Here is a 22,913-nt window from a genome sequence, read left to right as displayed (position 1 = left end):
CTTCAGTTTCTTCATCTGAAAATATGGACCAAATTATTTGCCCTGCCTACCTCAAATAGTTATTGTGAATCTTTAAAAAGATATTGTTTGTCAAAATGCCTTAAACTGTACATATGTGGTATAATGCTTTGCATGTCTCTGATTTTTATGGGAGATTGCCATTGTACTACCACTTCACCACATTTATTATTTGATTACAAAAATAATCAAATAGAATCTAGAAGAGAAAAAAGTTAATCATACTTCATTCCAAATCAAATACTTTTTATAATTTTGAACTGATAATTCCTTTTCTCTTACACATTGAGTACAAGGCTGGTGCCTTTAGCTCTTGCAACAGTGGAAATTTGTTGGTGCTTAGTGAACTTTTCCAGAAGTCTGCATATGAGTCTGACATTATGCCAGTTGCATTTGGAATTTAGTTTGAGATCGTAGTCATGCATCATTTTGTTAAAAAATTTTTGCTGTATTTTAGAGACAGAAACATAAATTTTCCTATATAAATACCGACAAAGACATTGGGTATTGAGAGATATCACTAGTCTATGGTGGTTGTATATTAAAACCTAAGATAAAAAAAAAATAAAACCTAAGATAAATCAGCCCATCATGCTGCACTTACGCAGTAAAGTATTTCAGTTATTTCTCAATAAAGCTGGAGAAGAAAACAAACCAACAGGTGTTCTCTAAGGGAATAATGCATTGCACACCTACTACATGTATACATACTTTTCTTTATAGTAGAGATTCTATTAAAGACTTAGTAAGAGACAAAGGAGGTTTATGAAACGTATCACCTGGCACAATTAATAAAGATTCCCATCAGACTTCTCTATTCTTTTTCAAAGTTTGTCTACATTACTGTCTGTCTCATTTTAATATGATTCCTGATGTTTTGAATGCTGAGGTTTTTACTATTTTGGAAAAAAAATGATAAAACCAAGAAAAAGTCTTGAACTAAAATTAAGATTACTAGCACAGAAAATAGAATTATTTTTGAATGAGAATTCATGTTTTATCACCACAAAGTACCAGGATATGAAATTTAGCATCAGAATTTTTAGATGCTTTGACAAGAGTGCTATTTTAACACAAGTAGCATAAAGGGGACTGTAATGAAAAAAGTGGAATTAGTAATGAAGTCCTCCATTTTCCAATATGATGTATAAAAACTCCAAATCTTTGAAGTTGGTAAACCAGAAGAAGATTCATTCTTACTCCCAGGAAGTAAATATGAATCAGATTGTATCACTGATTTTTTATTAACCTTCTCTAATGATTTCCTGTACACTTTGAATCAAATCCACTCTTCCTCCAAGGCTCCCAGCAGAGTCTGAGGGCTCTAATCCCTGTCTTTATCTCTGACCTTCTGTCCTAAGGTGATATTTCCCACTTGGCTCCCTATGCTTCAGCCTCATTGCTCTCCTTTCAGCCCTCTCAGCTTGGAATGTTTTCTTTGCTTGGTTCCATCCTTTTATGAGATCGTCACCAGTACTCCTTAGCCCTTTTCTTCTTTCTCATGCTTAACAAGTCTTCAGTTTTCTTATCCCCTTTGTTTCATAGTAGAGGTTGCATTATAACTTACAAATGCCATTATTTTATTCATCCCTCTGCTTAACTTTGTTTTCCCTCCCCCTTGCATCAGAACATAATACTGAGTCTTATTTACCATTAATGCCCATCACCTGGCATAGGACTTAAAATATGTTAGATGTTCAGTTAATATTTTTGAGTAAATGGAGATCTTTCAAAGAAACATTTGTGAGATAAACCAAATAACGTGGAGATTTTCTTCAGATAAAATAGCATAAAAAGATAAATGCACTAAGTTGATAATTCATTTATGTTTATAATCTGTCATCTATAACATTAAATGTGTTTTTCACTTTTTTGTGGTTAAATATATATAAAATTTACAATTTTAACCATTTTTAAGTATGTAGTTCAGTGGCATTAAGTACATTCACAAATGTTGTACAACCATCTTCACCATCCATCCCCAGAACTTAATTTTCTCTTTCCAAACTGAAGTTCTATACCCAATAAAAAATAACACCCTGTTCCCCCTCCATCCAACCACTGGCATATTCTAACTCTACTTTTTGTTTCTATGAATTAGACCACTCTAGAGTCTTTACATGTGGAATCAAGCAGTATTTGTCTTTTCATGATTGGCTTATCACTTAGTGTAATGTCTTTAGTGTTAATCCATTTTGTAGCCTGTGTCAGAATTTCCTTCCTTTTAAGGCTGAATAATATTCCATTGTAATGTATGTGCCACATTTTGTTTATCCTTTCATCCTTTGAATGGACAGTTGACCTTCTATTGTTTGGCTATTGTGAGTAATGCTTCGATTTATACAGGTGTACACATATCCATTTGAGTTCCTGTTTTAAATTCTTTTGTATATGTACCCAGAAGTGGAATTGCTGAATCATGTGGTAATTCTATTTCTATTTCTAGAATTCTAATTCTATTTCTAATTCTATTTCTAACTTTTTGAGGAACCAGCCATCATACCATTTTCCATAGTAGCTACAGCATTTTACTTTCTCATCAGCAATGTACAAAAGTTCTAGTTTGTCCACATCCTAGCCAACACTTACTATTCTGTTTTTTTTTAAGATTGTATTTATTATTAATGAGAGATACACCGAGAGAATCAGAGACATAGGGAGAAGCAGGCTACCTGTTAATTTAATTATTTTTAAATTTTATTTATATATTATTTATTTTATTAATAATTAATAAATAAATTTTTATTAATAATTAATAAATAAATTATTTATTAATTAATTTAATTAATGAGAGATACACCGAGAGAAGCAGAGACATAGGGAGAAGCAGGCTTCCAGAAGCAGGAGCCTGATATGGAAATTGATCCCAGAACCCTAGGATCAGGATGTGAGCCAAAGGCAGATGCTCAACCACTGAGCCACCCAGGTGTCCCCCCCCCCCTTTTTAAATAAAAGCCATCCCAGTGAATGTGAAATGGTATCTCATTGTATTTTTTTAATTTTAATTTTTAAATATTTGTTTATTTTAGAAAGAGAGGGGAGTGCCTAAGGGGGAAGAGGCAGAAGGAGACCCAGAGAATCTCAAGCAGACTCCTTGCTGAGCACAGAGCCAGATGCGGGGCTCAATCTAACAACCCCAAGATAATGATATGAGCCCAAACTAAGTGTTGGATGCTCAACCAACTGAGCCACCCAGCTGCCTCACTGATTGTTTGAACATATCTCATGTTTTATTGGTCATTTGTATATCTTCTTTGGAGAAATGTTTTTATTGGTCTTGAATATATTTCTTGTTTTTATTGGTCATTTGTATATCTTCTTTGAAGAAATGTCTATTCAAGTTCTTAGCCTGTTTTTTTATCAGGTTTATTTTCTATTGTTGAACATTAAATTATTTTATGTAGTAGAAAATACACTTAAAGTATGTCTTATTTCTCCCTATTATTAGCGGTGCAAAATATAATTTGCTAGCTCATGCTACTTTGACCTTGGAGAGTGCTGAGGATAGCTTTAAGACCCATAATCTGTCTATTAATGGAAATGGTGAGTACAGTTTATATTTTACTTATTACATATGTCAATAGATAACGTGGTGACAAGTAATTATTTCTAGTTTTAATATGCTTCTCTGAATCAAATGTTGGCTTAAATAACATAGAGACATCCATGAATCTGTGGGTATCTTTTTCTTAATATGTCCATCCCTTTTCCCCAAAAGAGAAAAAAAAATTGTTTTCTTTTCTCCATGCCATTTGCCAGAGACTTGTTTGTGAGGCTAGCTTAGTGAGGACAGAAAGGTTTTGTGTATACTGAGTCTTTGTCTTTGACTTGAAATTGATTACTTTACCAACCCTCTAGTTGGCAGTCAAAGACCTGTCTTAGTTTTAAAGTCGAAACTGAGAAGCCAACCCTCCTGGTGGTAGAAACAGAGGGTAAAGATGGTAGGGCTAAATTCATGTGAACCTCTTTCTCTCTGGATGATATTGGTAGTTGTAGTTTATCCCAAAAAATAATATAGCAAGGTGAAGAAGGGAGCTTAGTGATTAGAAAGGTTTGTAAAATTTAATATGAGCATTCTCCATTCTCCCAGATTATTTTACCTATGAGGAAAAATAGAGTGGTGATGGCAGAGTAGTTCATAAATATAATTTGGGTTATTTATTCTTGTCCATTTTTTGAAGCAGAATATATAAAATTATATACTACCGTACTTATTGTTGTGAAGATGAATGGCTATCTTTACTGATGAAATAGATGACTTTACAACAATATTTTTTAAGTTTTGCATTAAACATTACATTAAAAATACAGAAAAGTTCTTAACATGTAAATGTACAGTGCAACAAATAATTATAACTACCTCCACGTCAAGAAAGAACACTGCCAATGTTACTTCTTAATTAATCTAGGTGTAAATGTGTACCAATTTTTATGGTATTCACTTCCTTGCGTTTTTTGGTTATACCACTTGTGTGTGCTTCTCTAAATAATATAATTTAGTTTTCTGTGATTTGAACTTCATATGGATAAAATCTCATTGTCTCCTTAGTGACTTGGGTTTTGTTTATTCAGTGTGTATAGATTTTATTGCTTATAGTATTTCATTGTATGATTATATCACTATTATTTATCTTTTATTCAATTATTTTTAATAGTTATAGGGTCTTTAGGTTTACTGTTTCTTGAGTCAGTTTTATTAGGTTATATTTTTATACTTATGTGTCTGTTTTATCTAAAATTTGAGGTTCATTGGGGCACCTGGGTGGCTCAGTTGGTTAAGCATCCAACTCTTGATTTTGGCTCAGGTCATAATCTCAGGTCATGAGATTGACTGAGCCCTGTGTTGGGTTCCATGTTGAGTGTGGAACCTGCTTAAGATTCTCTCCCTATGCTCCTCCTTCCACCACCACCACTTGCACACACACACACACACACACACACACACACTCTCTCTCTCTCTCTCTCTCTCAAAAAATAAAAATAAATAAAATTTGAAGTTAATAAACATTAACTTCTTCATGATAGCTTTGTTGAATTACCCCAGTATCTGTAGTGATGTCCCTCCTTTCCACCTGATACTGCCTTTTTGTACGTTCTCTTTTTATTATCATACTAGCAGTAGGTTTGCCAGTGGCTTTATTCAGTGCCTGTCTATATATTCTAATTATTTGTTAGAAATAATTATTATAGTCTATATACTCTATATTGCTATGAGAGATGTGATCAAATCTGCTGTGATTGTAGATTTTTCTAGTTCTCCTAGTTATGACTATTTTTGCTTTTTATTATTTGAGCCTTTGCTATTTGCTACACAAAGTCTTTTTTTTCTTTAAGGGGGCACCATGCTGGAGCCCAATGTGGGGCTTGAACTCACAATTCTGAGATCAAGACCTGAGCGGAGATTAAGAGTTGGACACTTAACCCAACTGAGCTATCCAGGAGCCCCTGGATTTTAATTTTTCTCCAGTTTGACAATCTTTGTGGTTTTTTTAATGGCACATTTTTGGCCATTTTACATTTAATACCAAATAGATTATAAACCATATTATATGATATTAAATAATTGGGTTTAAATTTACCATCATATTCTCTGTTTGCTATTGGTCTTATCCATTTCATGGTGGATTTTTTGTTCTTTTTAAGGATTGATAGTTTTATCGTTTCACTTTTTCCATGTTCTAAGTAAAGTTTTAATTCTTTTCTCCTCTTGCAGAAATTACCTCTAGATATGTCATTAATCATACTTATTAAAGTCTAAAATTAAAAGACAGTTTTACCTTTTTCTTAGACAATGCAAAGACTTTAGAACAGTTAAACTCCATTTCTCTGACCTATGTGCTATTGTTATATATTATAATTCTATTCGATTTTTAAATTTCACAAGATGTTTTATACATTTTGTATTTATTTAGATTTACCTGTAAGTTTCTGTGTACTACTTGTATCTTATACCTTACATCTGGGATCATTTTCCTTATACTTGAAGTATATATATATATATATATACATATATATATATATATATATATACACACACACACTTGGAATTTCTTTTAGTGTGTTTCACTGGTATCATATTTCTTTGTTCTTTTGTTTGCCTAAAGATGACTCTTTTGTTTCATTCTTGAAAGGTATCTTTTATAGGCTAAAGGATTTTGACAATTTCAATTTTTTTAATATTAAAGATATAATTTCACTATCTTCTGGCTTCTTTTACTAGCTATTGAAAATTATTTGTTGGGACACCTGGGTGGCTCAGCAGTTGGGCAACTGCCTTCGGCTCAGGGCGTGATCCCTGAGTGCTGGGATTGAGTCCCACATCAGGTTCCCTGCAAGGAGCCTGTGTCTCTGTCTCTCTCTCTGTGTCTCTCATGAATAAATAAATAAAATCTTAAAAAAAAAGAAGAAGAAAATCATTTGTCAGTGTGTCAGTCCTGTGAAGGTAACTTTATTTTCCCCTTGTCTTCAGTTTTCTGAAGTTTCATTATGACATAGTGTAGAATTTTATTTCATTTATGCTGCTTTTGGAACTCTTTTAATTTCTTTAAATTACTCATTGGTGTCTTTCATTAGTTCTGGACAAAAATCTCACTTTTATACTTAGAGGGCCTCTACTCTATTCTCTTGCTTTTCTCCTAGCATTCCTGTTAAACCTGCGTCGGTCCTTCTGGCTTTATCCTCTGTGTCTGTTCCCTTTATGATATATTTTCATCTTTTTGTCTGTCTGGTGCTTTTCTGGATTGTTTTGTGAACTATCTTCTGTCTCCTTTATTCTTTCTGTAGCTCTGTGTGATCTGCTGTTAAACCTTACACCAAGAGTTCTTCATTTCTGTTCTTGTAGTTCTTGGCTCTAGAAGTTCTGCTTGACTTTTTTCAGATTTACTCTGGAACTTTGTATTTCCTGCATTTTATCTTTTAGATTTTTAGTAAAAAAGCATGCATGGCTGTTTTATAGTCTGTGACTAATAATCCAGATATACAGTGTCTTTCTGGGTCTATTTCTTTTGTTTTTTTTTTCTGGTGGTTCTCATGATATCTCAATTCCTTGCATGTCTGCTTATCTTCACATGTTTGTCATTGTAATTGAAAGTTTATATACAGGAATAAATTGATGCCTAATGTTTCTGTTTGTTTCTGGCAGGCATCTAGGGGGACTGTTAGTCTAGGCCCATTTTCAAGGATCATGTCTGAGTCTCTCTGGATTCCTCCTATCCCGCATCTCTAGGCAGTGAGAATCCTGGGCTTGGATTATTTCTGTTTCACCACTACCCTATTGGCAGTTCCTCCGGGTATCAGCCTAGCATGAGGAGGATCTCCCATTAAACTACTTTTATTGTTCAGACCCTAGACTTTGATTTCTGTTCTGCTTCCTCATCTTGTAGGATCATTAAATCATAAATTCAGACTTGCTGAAATGGGCAAATGCTCTCAGCACAAACACAACTTCTATGCTCACTTAACTCACTGGGTCTCATGTATCAGATTTGTTGTGGTAATTTCTTATGGTCTTATTACTTCTTTGTTGTTCTGGGAAGAATTTTTAAATCTATTTTATTCAGCATTTTCAGTAGTTTTCAGTGGGAAGATTGGTCTGAACAATTTAGCCCTGCATCACCAACACTTAAAGTCTGTAATTGTATTAGCATTATCAATTTTATGAGAAAATCTAGCAGATGGAGTTTATGGTCATTTCATATGTGTCAGTTCTCTAGAATTATCAACATTGCCATCATATGTCCGACTTGCCGAAGAGCTACAATTGGGCCATCACCAGGGAGGAGCTGGTGGTCAGGTCACAGCATAAGGCTTCTAAGGGTCCAGTAAGGATAGTGCCCACCCAGGGACCATGTGTGTATGGGGTAGGAGGGTTGGGCCTGATCTGGAATAAATCTATTGATGTTTCTTATAAAGAAGGAGGCTCTATGTATTCCAGTTATGGCCCTCACATTCTGGCCTCTGCATCCACTACTTGGTCAGAAATCCCCATACATAGTGTCCTGTTCTGCACCCATGTACAACTCAGCAAAGCACCAGACTTAGAGGTTTCCATATCACAGAGGAGCAGAATGGACCATAGTTCCCTCAGGCAGCCAGGTCATTTACTAAGTGTCATCAAGGATAAAGACAGTGGTTGGCAAATTACAATCCTTTGACCCAATCTATCCTGCAGCCTATTTTTGTAAATAAATTTTACTGGAACACACAAAAAAATATGTGTCAGACACTGTTCTGTGAAATATTGTTTAGTCTTTAAAAAAATTCTGCAGTATGTGACAACATGAATGCACCTTAAAGACATGCTAACTACAGTAGCCAGTCACAGGACAAATACTGCAGGATTCCACTGATATGAGGTATCTAAAGTAGTCAAATTCATAGAGACAAAGAATAGAATGTCAGTTACTAGGGGAAAGAAGGAGTTGCTAGTTAACAGATATAAAATTTCAGGTATGTAAGGTGGATAAGTTCTGGAGATCTGCTATATAATGCATTGCCTATTGTTAACAGTACTGTATTGTGCACTTATTAAGAGGATAGGCCTCCTGTTAGGTGTTCTTACCACAATAAAATGTAAATGAATAAAAAAACATTTTCAGCAGTGTTCATTCCTAGAATCTGTGAGATGTATCTATAAAGAAGCATTACAATTAAGTGATTAATAGTGTGGACTGTGGAGCTCTCCGCCTTGGACTCATATTCTAGTTCTACCACTGGCCCGCTCTGTGACCTTCACAAGTTCCTCATTGTATTGTCATTTACATTTTACAGATGGGTGAATTGCAGCCTAGAGAACATAACATGCTAGATCATGTAGCTAGCAAGTGGGTGAGTCAGACTTTAAATAATCCAGGACAGGCTGTGCTCTTTCTGCTATGCTTTCTGGTCAGGGATGAGGACTGCTAAAGCACCTAAAGACTCAAAATACTATTGATGTGTGAATAATGGAATTGATGATGAAAGGCTCCATTCTTTCAACCAAATCATCTGAAAAGTTGTGGAAAGGAACATAATTCATAAATGAAGCATTAATTTTAGCAGTGATTCCTCAGTTGTCTTAAGTGTTCTATAAGATATTCCTAGATTCTTACTTAATAAAATGCTCATGGGCAGATCAGCATGGGAATTGTGTGTTATGGCTCTGTTTTAGAGAAACACAATACAAACTAACATTAAAGACTGTGAAAAGACTTGTGCTTAAAGTTGACAAAACTGTTAACATTGGAACTTGTAGACTCCACAGAAAAAAATGTAAGAAATGTAACCTATGTGCCTCTTTATGTAATATGTATATTCCTAGGAGTATAAATTATGTAAATTAAAACTTTGGGAATCATTCATATTTTGAAAACGAAATATTATAATTTAAAGAAAATTTTATACATTAGTTTATTCATTACTATAAATCTATGTTAATACAGCAGGTTTATCTAAATAAAGTTATGTCAGTGTCTATAAAATTTATAACTCAATTTTATTATTCTTGATAATTGAAAGGAAAGGCTAAAACGATATCTTTATCACCAAGAAATTTTTATGCTTTTTATAAAACAATGAAACCACGTTGTGGAGATTGACTCACACGGAACTGAGATGTTATCTGGATTCTTTCCCTCGCCTATGTTTTGTTTTTGTTGTTGCTGTCATTTTTAAACACCATTTTGTTCCCCATTTGAAACTACAAATGAATTAGATAAAATCTTTAAGTAGTGAGAAGTCAAATTGCTTTTTCACTTCCTGCTTAATTTCATCTTGTCCTAATGCCGCCCTTCGTTAGAAAAGCAGAATTAAGTATTTTGATTAGATATGTTGCACAAGGACAGAGACAGCTCTGAAAATGTAAAGGGTGTGGTTTTGAGAGTGAGACTGCCCTGAATAGGAAATTATGAGAAGCAGCTACTATGTGACAGACACAATGATAGATGCCATTTACACATTATCTTACTTGATTTTCACAACCCTCCTACCTAAGAAGGCAAAGACTTGATACTCAGGTGAAATGACTAGCCTGGATCCCATATTTCTTGTAGGAAGTCAAGAGAAGCAACCGTGACCCTACGCTTCAGTCCACAGGAGTCCTGAGCTGTAAAGAGACCTAGGTCAGAAAGGACAGATGACTGTAGAATATGGCAAGAGGTCTATAGAAAAAGGAGATCTAAATCCAATAACCTTTTCAAAGAATTACAATCAGGAAGAAATTACTTTACTTTGCATGCTATGAAATCTAAACTTACTTTACCAGAGATGCGCATTGTTACATGTGGTATTTAGATTCCAAATACATTATTGATTGGATAAACTTCATGAACTTGTCTGAAAAACTAATCATCATTTATGATTCTATTTTTTTAAGAAAGTGTATCCTAACTTAAAAATAACTAGCTTACAGATATTTAGAACATAAGCCATTCATAAATCTGGGATTGCTGTATAAAGAAATTTGCTTTCAAACTTTAAATTTGTAAATCATAAAGTTGATTTCAGATGTATTACTCAGATGCCTGCTTTTATAGAATTTTTATTTCATTTCCTGCCTATTTTAGGAAAGGAGATTCTCATATATTTATTTATGCATGTGTTTTAGAATCATCACCTGTATTGTATTTATGCATTTATTTCTCCCAGGTCAAATTCGTTATTTCTGAAAGATAGCAGCTTTTCCAAGATACTAATAAAAAAGATTTGAATAGTTCCAGACAATTTGTTTTGCTCTATTCTATAGTAGAATGATGAGCAAGCAGGTTGTTAAAAACTTTTTTGTTTTACTTTGTATACTTCATTTTGCCTGGTCTTTTTCATATAACTGATGTACCAAACCTTGGCATGGCATCTATATATTATATAATTGTATTTTTACCTAAAAATGTTTTATTTTCCAGAGTTATTAAGACTTTTTGTTCAATAATAGTAACAGGCAGTGGTTAGCCATTTTATAGGCACTACCAACAGGGATGCAGTAAAAACTTTGAAAATCATTTTTGTTTGGTTTAGTGTGGGCAAAGGGCCGTATGTTGCTTTTATTTATACTCTAATACATGAAATTATGCAATACTTTCCTTCCATGCAGATGTGAAGGCTCTATTTTTTTTTTTTTTTTTTTTAGTTATTTATGATAGTCACACACAGAGAGAGAGAGAGGCAGAGACACAGGTAGAGGGAGAAGCAGGCTCCATGCACCGGGAGCCTGACATGGGATTTGATCCCAGGTCTCCAGGATCGCGCCCTGGGCCAAAGGCAGGCGCCAAACCGCTGCGCCACCCAGGGATCCCTGAAGGCTCTATTCTTACCTACCCACTACATTAAAGAAATATCTTAATGTTTTTTGAAAGAACTTTTTTTAAACAATTGAAAACTTACAGAAAAGTTATAAGTTAAATGTCAAGATCTTTTTCCCCCAGAATACATGAGAACAAGTTGTTTACATGATTCTCCATTACCTCCAAATATATTAATATGTATTGCCTACTAACAGAACATTGGCTACATCACTACTGCTATCCAACTCAGGAATTAATACATTACTACTATTTAATCATCAGACTATTAAAATAATATTGTTCATTGTCCCAATAATGTCTTTCATGACAAAAGGATCCAGTGTAGAATCATGCATTGCATTTAATTATCACACTTTCAGTTTCTTTCAAATGGGACCAGTTTTTCTGTCCTTTTTTGGCATTTATAACCTTGACATTTTTATTTTATTTATTTATTTATTTGTTAAGATTTATTTATTCGTTTATGGGAGACACAGAGAGAGAGGCAGAGCATAGGCAGAGGGAGAAGCAGTCTCCCCTTGGGAAGCCTAACACAGGACTCCATCCCACGACCCCGGGATCATGGCCTGAGTCAAAGGCAGATGCTCCACCACTGAGCCACCCAAGTGTACCAGCCTTGACATTTTTAAACATCATGGTCAATTATTTTGCAGAAGATCCCTCATTTGGGTTTGTCTGGTGTTTTCTTGGGATAAGATTAAAGATGTGCATCTTTGGCAGAGAGTTCTCCTTGCATTCTATCAAGTGGCATATAATTTTGATTCATCACATTACTAGTGATTTTCACTTTGATCATTTGATTACTGTGGTGTCTGCCTACTTTCTCTACTATAAACTTGTTCCTTTGTTTCCCCTTTGTAATTAATACATATTTTGTGTGGAGAAGGGTAGTGTCTTGAAACTATGTAAGTTTATTTCTTATTGGTCTTTCAACTTATTCATTGATTTATTTATATCAATATGGACTCATGTTTTCCTAATTTATTCAGTGCTTCAAAATCTGTTAATATTGCTTATTTTAAGGTTGTTATGTTCCCTGTTTGGCCTATGTGAAAACATTCAAGATGGGTTCTGTTGTCTTTTTGACAATGTTCTCATCATTCATCAAGTAGTTCCTTGCTTTATGTTGTAACAAGATATTTCAGACTTATCAGGTACTTTGCTTGCCCCAGCCTTGGAGCCAGTCATTTCTCCAAGGAATGCTGGTTATTTTTAATGGTAATAATATTTAGAAAATATGATCTGGGCTCTAGGTACACTCACTGCTGTTAGTGGGATATAATCAGGGTGTTGTTTTCCCTGAGCCCTCTCAGTGGACACAGCTGCACATAGGCACATGTGTTGTCTTGTATTTCTTAATCTCTATAGGCTGGAAACCATGAGTCCACACCGGTGCACCCAGCTCCAATCCCAACAGTGCAGATTTCATTCTACACATTTGTAACTCCTTTTATCTGACAGAGAGAAAGCTGTCTTCTATTACTTTTAACACATATTCTTTGATCTGTCTTCCTAAAAGCAACCATTCTCCCCATATGGATGCTCTCTTCTCTCTGATGGATCTCTGACTCCTATTTCTAGGCTGTCTCTTGCCCCATGTGGATGCTCCTTACCTTGCTGAGGCTCACACAGCCCACATAGGCCTGCTCTCCTCAGGCTTTAAGTTCCTATGCCTGGCTGCCCGTTCCCTTACCCCATGTGGACACTCTCCTCAGCCTGCTGTGCTCTGACACCCCATGCCTAGTGCCTGTTCTCAGATGCCCTTTTAACTGGGCTCTGATACACTGTTCTGGGACACTGAATATATGGGTTATGTCTCACTGCTCTTGGACTCTGACTTCCATGGCAGAGTCACCTGCCAAATGTATATACTGTCCTTACTCTTTGGGTTCTGATAACTTACATTGGGTAGCCACACTATGTAGACACTCTCCTCACTCTGCTTGGACCTCGACTCCCTGCACCATGCCACCCTCTGAGGAGAAATTCCCCCCTGGGCTCAGCTCCATGTCTTCCATCTTCCTCAGCCCATTCAGGCTCTGACACCTGGTGTCTGGCAGCTGTCCTCCTCGCCCTCCTCATCCTACTGGCTGTGGCACCTTGCTCTGGCACACCACAGCTCCTCCCATAAGCCCTGCAACAGAAGCCCATGTTGGTGGGCTCTACCCAGTGTTCAGTAATGGAAGGTGAAGAAGAGCCAAAAGGCTTAGGAAAATACTTTCCTAAGTATTTTCATGAAAATACTTTCATAAACTTGTGTTTTGAAATATTTCAGAGAATCACTTTGCTAGCTATAATATTGAAAATCAGAGCAAAAAAGTAGAATTTGACATTCAAGAACCATTTGTAGATATTTTTTAAATTAGATGAGTTTACTTATATGCCCTGAACTACCTCCATTGATTAAATAATTTAAGATCAAATAAGAGATCAAGAGACTAGAAGTTCCGTGTCTATTCTAGGTGAGAGCATTTCATAAACTATCAGTTTAATGTCATCTTATCCTGGTCTACTTTCTCATATTTGATGTCATTAACTATGGTGCTGGTATTTGAGTAGGATAAACCTTTACATATATTCTTACATAAAGCAAAAAAAAAAAAATGCAAAAGAAAAAAAACATAAAAATGTATAATGACCTTAAATAAACATGTTTGTAACTTGATTTTTTTTCTATCTTGTTTAAATAGAGGAGTCTTCATTTTGGCTTCCCTTATATGGCAACATGTGCTGCCGACTAGTCGCCCAGCCAGCTTGTATGGCTGAGGATGCATTTGCAGGATTTCTTAATCAGCAGGTTGGAGGACTTTAAATATCCTACAATTATAGCTGCAATCTAGATCTTGATATACTGGCATTGTTTAGCTTTCTGATAATAAGAAGTATTTTTAAAAATCTTCTTTTAAATGACAGTTTTCTCAATGTTAAACATAGAATGGGGGTGAGAAGGCCGAAAGGGGAGGGGTCTTGATGGCTAAAGAGCTACCTCTCCAGGTGCCTCTGCTGCATAATAGTAGTGACAGGATAATGAGCTGCAGAGGACTCCTGTGGAAGCAGATGAGGACTGTTCCCCTCCTTTCATAGAAGGGCCTTTCTGGCAGACGGCTTTTGGCACAGTCTAAGCCTTTGGGCTTCCAAAGCTGCCTCTGTGCCACCTACTCCTGATTTATTTATAACCATAGTTATTTATATTCAGTAAATAATTAATTATGGGCTTCAATGAATCAATAACTTTTTTTAAAAGATTCCATTAAGAGGAAGGAAAATTTGCATTCTTACAAGGTAGTCAACATTTTCCAGTGTTCTGAGAACAGTAAAGGAAAATTATATTTTGAGTATTGAGTTATTTTTATAATTTTTTTGAGTCATTAGACGGATTGCTGTGGAATTTTAAGCACTAATATTGAATAGACTAGCTTTTCTAAAACTGCATTGATTTATGATTTTATGTGTGTAAAAGTTATATGGTAATCGTTACCTCCATTTTGCTTAATGCTTTTGAGAATTCCAAACCTTTCTTCTGTGATATAACTTACTCTGATTTTGAACTATTGACTTATTGCACATTAAATTAATGGGTAACTCTATCATGTTTAAAATTTTTTTAAACTAATATAACTTTGATAATTGAAGTGTTTTGTTGAATTTAAAGATGATAAATAATGATTAAGGTTGATGCTTTCTTGAATTTTTTTTCAGCAAATGGCAGAAAGCCTGATTAGTTGGAGAAGGTTGTATTGTGTTTTAAGAGGGGGTAAGCTCTATTGTTTTTACACTCCAGAAGAAATTGAAGCTAAAGTGGAACCAGCTTTGGTAGTGTCCATTAACAAGGTAAACAAAATGCTCTTCTGAAGTACAGATACAACATTTTATAAAGTTTGTTCTTTTCTATACATTTCACATTGTTACCATCTTATGGACAGAAAGGAAAGACTGTGGAAAATAGGTTAGCTCAGGGGCGCTTGTGTGACTCAGTCCATTAAGCATCTGCCTTCAACTCAGGTCATGATCCCAGTGTCCTGGGATTGGGGCCCACAATGGGCTCCCTGCTCAGCTCAGTCTCAGAAGAGTCTGCTTCTCCCTCTCCTCCCTGCTTTGCTCTCTCTCTCTTGCTATCTCTCTTTCTCTCTCTCAAATAAATAAAATCTTAAATAAAAATTAAAAGTTTAAAAAATAAGTTCATAATGATAAATTAATCTGCTTTTTTCTTCCATTACAGAATTTATCTGGTAAAGGAAATATGGTATATTTCCATAGTAATTGGAAATTTATACCAGTAAATAGGTTTGAAAGCAGAGAATGTAACTCCACATTTAACATATTTAAATTTTTCGTAAATGTATTTAACTAAGATATTATATAAACATAAATTGCTAGCTCATGTTACAGTGATGCTTTTTGTAGTTAATATTCAAATGAACCCATAAAAAGACAATCCCAAGAATACTCCCTGATTTCTTATGGGACTGTTGGACAGTTGTCCAATCTTGAGTCAGAATAGGAAAGCCTGATCAGCCTCCACCAAGCACACATACACACACATGCACATGTACACACACATATACCCACACACATGCATACACACTCATGCACTTATAATCTTAAATTTATCTTTGTATGTTATCCAAGCCTAGTGTTTATTAGAGGATTCCCCCCTCTTTTTGGCGTTCCTACTCTAGAGTACTCTCATGGCATTTCTAGAGCAGAATATCATATTTCCTGTCCATAGAATGTACTTAATTGTTTCTAGTTGTTTTACTTTGCTTGCTTTTGGAGTGGTTGAATTGAAGTCTGTGGTAAAGTATGAGCCATCACATCTGTTAACTGTACATGTTCTACTTAATTTTATCTTTTTTTTAAAATTTTTTATTTATTTATGATAGTCACAGAGAGAGAGAGAGAGAGAGAGGCAGAGACACAGGCAGAGGGAGAAGCAGGCTCCATGTACCGGGAGCCCGACGTGGGATTCGATCCCGGGTCTCCAGGATTGCGCCTTGGGCCAAAGGCAGGCGCCAAACCGCTGCACCACCCAGGGATCCCTTAACTTTATCTTTTGAAAAAAAGTTGTATGTCCTGGAAAACAGGTGGATGCTGGTTTGCTTATCTATAAGGACTTAAGTTAATTTCTCTGATCTTTTCCAATAACATTTGGTCTGTTTCTATCCTGCTTTTAGAAATTATACTGCTTTTTCTTAAAGGAAATCCTTCAATGAGACCTTCTAAATTAAGTCCACTTAATTTATCCATTTTGTGTATTAGAAAAATTAGTGTTGCTCTTAAACAATAAACCTCAATATTATATAACATGGTGAATTTATTTGGGTTTAGATAATTAGATTTATGAAAGTATGTTGTTTATTATTGGAAAATTGATATATTTTTTCATTACTTGCAATGCTTTGTTTATGCAGTGTCCACTTTTCCCCATCCTAGCCTTTTGAAAATTTAGATGGGCAGAAAAATGGAAAGAATAGAGTAATGAATACCTGTATACTCTTCACCTGGATTCTTTAGCTCTTGTTAATATTTTCTTATATTTGCTTTCTCTTTGCATAGTTTGAGAATTTTTTCAGAACCATTTGAAAGTAAGTGGCAAACAGTATAACATTTCTTCCCTAAAATATTTCATCATGTTTCTCCTAAAAAATAGGACATTTCCTTCTTAACCATGATATTATCACATTCAAGAAATCTATTGCTGATAAAATAATATCTAATATAGAGAGGAAATCATCCCAATTGTCCCTAAAATGTTCTCCCTGATTTTTATATTTTGTTTGATCCAAGATCCCCATCAGGGATCACAAATTGCAACTAGTCACCATGTCCTTTGATTGTTTTCTTTTTACCTAAATTGGACCCATCACTCACTACTTTTTCTTTTTTTTATCTTTTATTATATTGACATTTTGGAAAAATCCATGCCAGTCCCCACTTCTGTTTTTGACTAATTGTTTCACTAGATTCAGGTAAATGTTTTTGACAAGAGTTCTGCATAGAGGATTTTGTGTAACCTAATTTTCACTAGGTACTTAGGTAGTAAAAATGGAATTCTACCAATTTTTCTCTGATGTGTTGTACAATGGAATATGAATAGTCATAAAAGAAATTAAAATATAATCTAGACAAATGTTATTTTAAAATTTACTTGTTTTATTTGAAAACAGTTTTCAAGGTATTCATTTTTACCGTATCAAGTCCTTTATGGCAGACAGAGCGAGTAAGTCAGCCCTGTTTTATAGGTATGTTATTTCTGTTTTATAAGTGAAGAAACAGACTCACAGATCAGATAGAACTTGTCTAGCTAGTAAGTAAAATTATATGGCTCTCTGTTTTTCTATTTCCTCACAGACATACTGCTAGACTAGATTTGGAAGACAAAATTAGACTTTTTCCTATCTCCATACCCACTCTGAATAAGTTTCCAAAGAAGTAGCTCTGAAATAGGGTTCTGAGCCTGAAGCCACACTTTCTACCTCCAGGCAGTGGCTTAGACATGTGTTGCATCTTTACCATTTAATGTAAGAGGGCAGTTATAGTGGAACCCCTCTGTTACTGTAACCAGGGTATCTGTATTTCTTGTCTGGTGACAAGGGTGTAATTCCAGAAAAGTGGTTAGTGTTTACATGGCCCTGCTGAATTGATCTTTTTTCCAATTGACTCACTTTTCCTTGTGGTGATAAAAGCTGGTGGCTTGGTGACTGATGCGATTCTGTAGTCAATCAGCTCCATTATTACAGTGACTGAAATCACCATACTTAGAAATCCCACTGGTGGTTTCACAGTTGACCATTACAGATTCACAGGAAAATGATGAATCTAGTGATACGTAGAGACTCGACCTTCGACTTGGGGATAGTGTGGGCTCTGTTTGACCCTGAGGACTGATGACATAAACTGTCAGTGTGCCTGACTTCTGTCTCAAGTACAAAAGAGAATTTTAAGATTAAGCCAGATGTAAGGGTTAGGTTGAGAAGATTAATGTAATTTAGGTGCCAATCTCAATGACTGAGCTGATAACAAAGTGTTGTGATGTCACTGTCTTCATTTTCTGCAGTGCTAATCCCTGCCGCCTCTCTGTAGCAGCTTTCCTATTGGCAGTTCCTACTTCTCCCTTGGGTTTCCCTTGAACCCTTCATTCACATGAAAACTTCCCTTTAGCAGTAAACAGCCTGGTTTCTTTATTTAAATAGGACTACGTCAGTCAAGAAGTCTATTTGTTATTTCTGAAAGCCTGGCTCCTGTGTCCTAATATCTTCTATTAAAGTAATTTTTACCTATTTTCTCTCAACTCAGACAACGATTCATATTTATGGAGAAGTGACATTTGCACGCCACCTGCATTTAGCAGTTAACTGTTGCTGTCCAGTTGGCTTTATCTCTATTCTTCGTGGGGGGAGTTAAAGCTCTTTGTATTTAGTTTTTAATTTGCTTTGTGATGGTATAACTTACATAAAATATAGTTCACCAACTGTAAGTGTTCAATTTGATAATTTTGACAAATAAGATTGTGTAATCACTACTACAGTCATTATTGGATTATAGGGTTTTTTTAAGCTTTTCTGTAAGAACAAATTTCAATTATACAGCAGTGTTATCAACTGTGGTCATCTCCAGACCTTATTTATCCTATAGTTGTGAGTCTGTAAAGTCTCTTATCTGTATATTTTGCTGACCTCTTTGAACATATGTCTCTAACATTGGCACTTTATCCCCGAATACTTCAACATGCAACTCTTAAAAAATAGGAGCATCTAAAACAAAAGTGTGTGTGTGTTTATGTGTATGAGTAAATGAAATTACAATACCATTATCATGTCTAACCAAATGAACAAAATAATTCTCTCATATCATTTAATAGTCCAGTCCATATTCCCATTTCCCCATTTTCCCTAAAATGTCCTTTTAGCTTTTGCTTTCAATCTAGGAATGTTCAAGGATTATGCATTCTTCTAAACTTTAAATTAGGTCTAGAGGCTTGATTGGATTCATTCTAAACATTATTTATAAGAATGTTTCATGCATAATGACAGATACCTTTATAGGGCATTCCGTTTAGAAGCACATGATGTCAGGTTGTCTCATTATTGGCAATGTCATGTTTAATGACTTGGTTAAGATGGTGACCACTAGCTCCCTCCAACATAAAGGTAAGTTTTCTTCTTTACTGTTAGCAAGTAGTCAATGAGGTGATAGTTTGACACTGTGTGAATATCCTTGTTGTCCAGTAGTCTTTCACATAATGGTTTTAGTGACCTGATTGCCCTTGTCTGAATTGCTTATTACACTGGAGATTGCATATGTGGTTCTCATAATGTCCTTCATTCTACTTGTATTAGCTGGCATTCCTTTGTAAAGAAGGACTTTTTCTCATCAAGTAGGAATGAGTGAATCCCAGTGCCTCCTGAAAAGATAGAAACATTAGTGTTTTAATTACCAGTTTTCAGAGTGAGAAGTTGGTATTACTTACTGGTCTTGTATTGATATTGGCAGTATGTATTGGAGCAGTATTACTCCCTCCAGAGGAAGTAAATGAGTGTTGTGTCTGTTGTGTTCCCCTGGTATTAATGATAAACTCTTAGATTTTTATTTATTCAGTGTTTTAAATAACTTGATTTTTATTTTTTTTTATTTTTTTTTTTTAAGATTTTATTTATTTATTCATGATAGACATAGAGAGAGAGAAGCAGAGACACAGGCAGAGGGAGAAGCAGGCTCCATGCACCGGGAGCCTGATGTGGGATTCGATCCCGGGTCTCCAGGATCGCGCCCTGGGCCAAAGGCAGGCGCCAAACCACTGCGCCACCCAGGGATCCCAATAACTTGATTTTTAAATATAAGTTAGGTGCTTTAATTATTTGGCTTATTATGGAAATTTCCAAGGGATACATGCTATTAGTATATTCTTAAGTAAACAAGATCTTTAATAATTGCCAGCTCTGTATTTTCTGATATGTAGGGCAGATAAGCACCAAATAAAAATTTTAAAAATAGAGCTTTTGTTTCGGTTTTTAGTATACTTTCAATGCTAGGTCTCTAAGATCTTTTAATGCATAATAAAGTTACATATTAAATACAAATCAGAGTTCTTTTCTTTTTGTTGTCTTCTCTCATGATTTAGAAGATAATTTTGTTTAATGCCACTTTAAAAATTATATAGAAACATAAATTTTGCATTTGCTGAGGTATATAAATAATAGGTCTGTTATTTTGATCACAGGATCTATTCTCTAACTATAATTTTTGTTCTCCTAGATAGCATTTCTTTTAAAGCTAAGTCAGTTTATTAATTTTCATAGGGAGCCATCTGTGGAAATAGTCATATTAAGGAAAGAAAAGGCTAAGCTATTCCCCTCCTCTTTTCAATCCAAATTTGAAAGGATGGTTTACTTCAAAGTGATTGCTTCAACTTCAAAAAACTTCCCTATTAATGTTGCTGAGCAAGACATTCCCAATCAGAGGTACTTAACAGCGCCACTGAATCCTCTATACATTGTAAAAAACATTTTATTAGCAAAGGTTTTATCCATTGCCAGTGGGGTGGGGAGTGGAATGGAAAAGTGGTGTGAGTCTTTGCGATCAAAAGTCTTTTCTTGATTTAAATACTATACATCACTTCAATTTAATGAATAATAAAATTTGTATTAAATCAATATCACTACTTGGTGTGATAGAACTTTGTTAAATTGTCTTGAAATTGCTTTGAACCATTATGTTTGTTGTGAACCCTAGCAAGCAATATTATTATGAAGCACATGAGATTTTCTTTTTCTGATTAGTCCTTTAATGTCTCAGTCCTATCAATGATTTATATTGTCCTTTATTAAATGTAGCAAAAATAATTATCTAAACAAGCCTGTTCCTTTAGGAGTTTACATCTGATTTAATTGACATAAATTGAAAATAATTATATCACACTAATTCTTCATAATGCTTGGTTTAATTTATGGTTATGGTTTACGTATTCAAACACTCCTTGCCATATGATTGTGAAAGTATACTTTATTTGTCATTAGAGTGTATATAAGGTCTAAGATTTGTTTTTAGCCAACAACATTTTGTTTTCATTCCTAATTAACAAGATTTTAGACCACTTTTTAAAGAACTCCTTTATTCTTATGATATGTTTGTGAGGAAGCTGTGAGTGAAATACTATCTCTGTGTTAAAGGTAGGAAAGCAGGCACTTAGTTTTTTGTACTCGTATTTTATTTTCACTTTTAGAGGGGAAAAGTTTAAAGATAATCTATAAAGGGAAGGGTAGAAATAAACTTATCTCTGCCCTCAAACATTGCCCCCACAATAGAATTATTCTGAAGCAAATCCTGTAGACTATATGATTTTATTTGTAAATATTAACAATTATCATACTTTAGAAAAATTTATAGTCATACGTATATCAATATATCATCAAAAATTCAGTGTTCAAATTTCCCAGTCTTGTAATTTTTAAAACAGGTTTTGAATCAGTATTTTGAAATAATTGCAGTTAATTGATTTGGTCTCTTAAATCTCTAAATCTGTTGGAGTACTCTGGCACTCTCGTGTGCTTGCTCTCTCTCTCTCTCTCTTGCTCTCTCGCTCACTCTCACACACAATTCATTGAAGAAATTGGGTTATCTATCCTACAGAGTTTTCCATAGTCTGGATTTTGTTTCTTGCATCTTTGAATTGTCTTTTATTCTTCTATTTTTGGCACAGATTTAGGTTTGTTGGTTAGTTGTTAACAACATGTCTTAGGAAATATTGTATACTTTTATTAGGAGGCATTTAAAGTTTTGTTTTTTTGTTTTCTTTTAGAGAGAGCAAGAGAGGGCATTAGTGGGGGGGAGGGAGAGAATATGATGCAGACTCTGCCCTGAGTGTAGAGTCTGACATGGGGCTCTATCTCAAGATCACAAGATCATGACCTGAGCCAAAACCAAGAATCTTATGCTTAACTAACTGAACCACCCAGACGCCCTCTATTGATTGGGAGGCAATTAATATGTCTGGGTCTTCTACTCATATTAACATCCATAGACGAGCATTGCTTAGATCCTTTATTTCATTAGATGTTGCAAACCAGTGATATTTCAATATTCTTTCTTCATTTATTAGCTGAGAAACTTCTACTTTATCAGCTATTTGGTTGAAGTACAATTCTTTTTTTTTTTTAAGATTTTATTTATCCATGAGAGAGAGAGAGAGAGAGAGAGGGTGGCAGAGGGAGAGGCAGGCTCCCCACAGAGCAAGGAACCTGAAATGGGGCTCAATCCCAGAACGCCCAGGATCACAACTTGAGCCAAAGGCAGATGCTCAACTGACTGAGCCACTCAGGTGCCCCTGAAGTACAATTCTTATAGGAAAGACAATAAAGACTAACTAGTTACCAAAATAATGAGGTGGTTCCCTTAGTATCCTTTGAAAGTGAAAAATGAGTTCATTTTTAAATATCATTATGAGTTTATGGACATTCTTTAATGGGTCAATCCTTTACCATTGATATTCTTACGTTCAGATGATCCCATCTTTGCCTACTGGAAGCCTCTTCAGTCCTTTTGATACAACCCTAGTGATCTTTCATTTCTGGTAGAACATGTTCTGGGATTATCCTGTACATTTCCTGGCCAAGGCTGAGA

General features: G+C 35.0%; 1 protein-coding gene across 4 annotated transcripts in view; it reads left to right on the top strand.

The window, feature by feature from the left end:
* RTKN2 (rhotekin 2) overlaps positions 1–22,913 on the top strand; it is a 139,078-nt gene that overhangs the window by 103,018 nt on the left and 13,147 nt on the right. For all 4 annotated transcript variants that reach the window (XM_072756125.1, XM_026013581.2, XM_072756127.1 and 1 more), the window contains 3 exons: positions 3,467–3,561; positions 13,985–14,091; positions 14,994–15,125. In XM_072756125.1, coding sequence (XP_072612226.1) covers positions 3,467–3,561; positions 13,985–14,091; positions 14,994–15,125 — 334 coding nt within the window. The remainder of the gene's footprint in view (positions 1–3,466; positions 3,562–13,984; positions 14,092–14,993; positions 15,126–22,913) is intronic.

Source organism: Vulpes vulpes, chromosome 4 (genome assembly GCF_048418805.1).
Source record: "Vulpes vulpes isolate BD-2025 chromosome 4, VulVul3, whole genome shotgun sequence".
Lineage (NCBI taxonomy): Eukaryota > Metazoa > Chordata > Mammalia > Carnivora > Canidae > Vulpes > Vulpes vulpes.
This window is presented reverse-complemented; position numbering and strand designations above follow the sequence as displayed.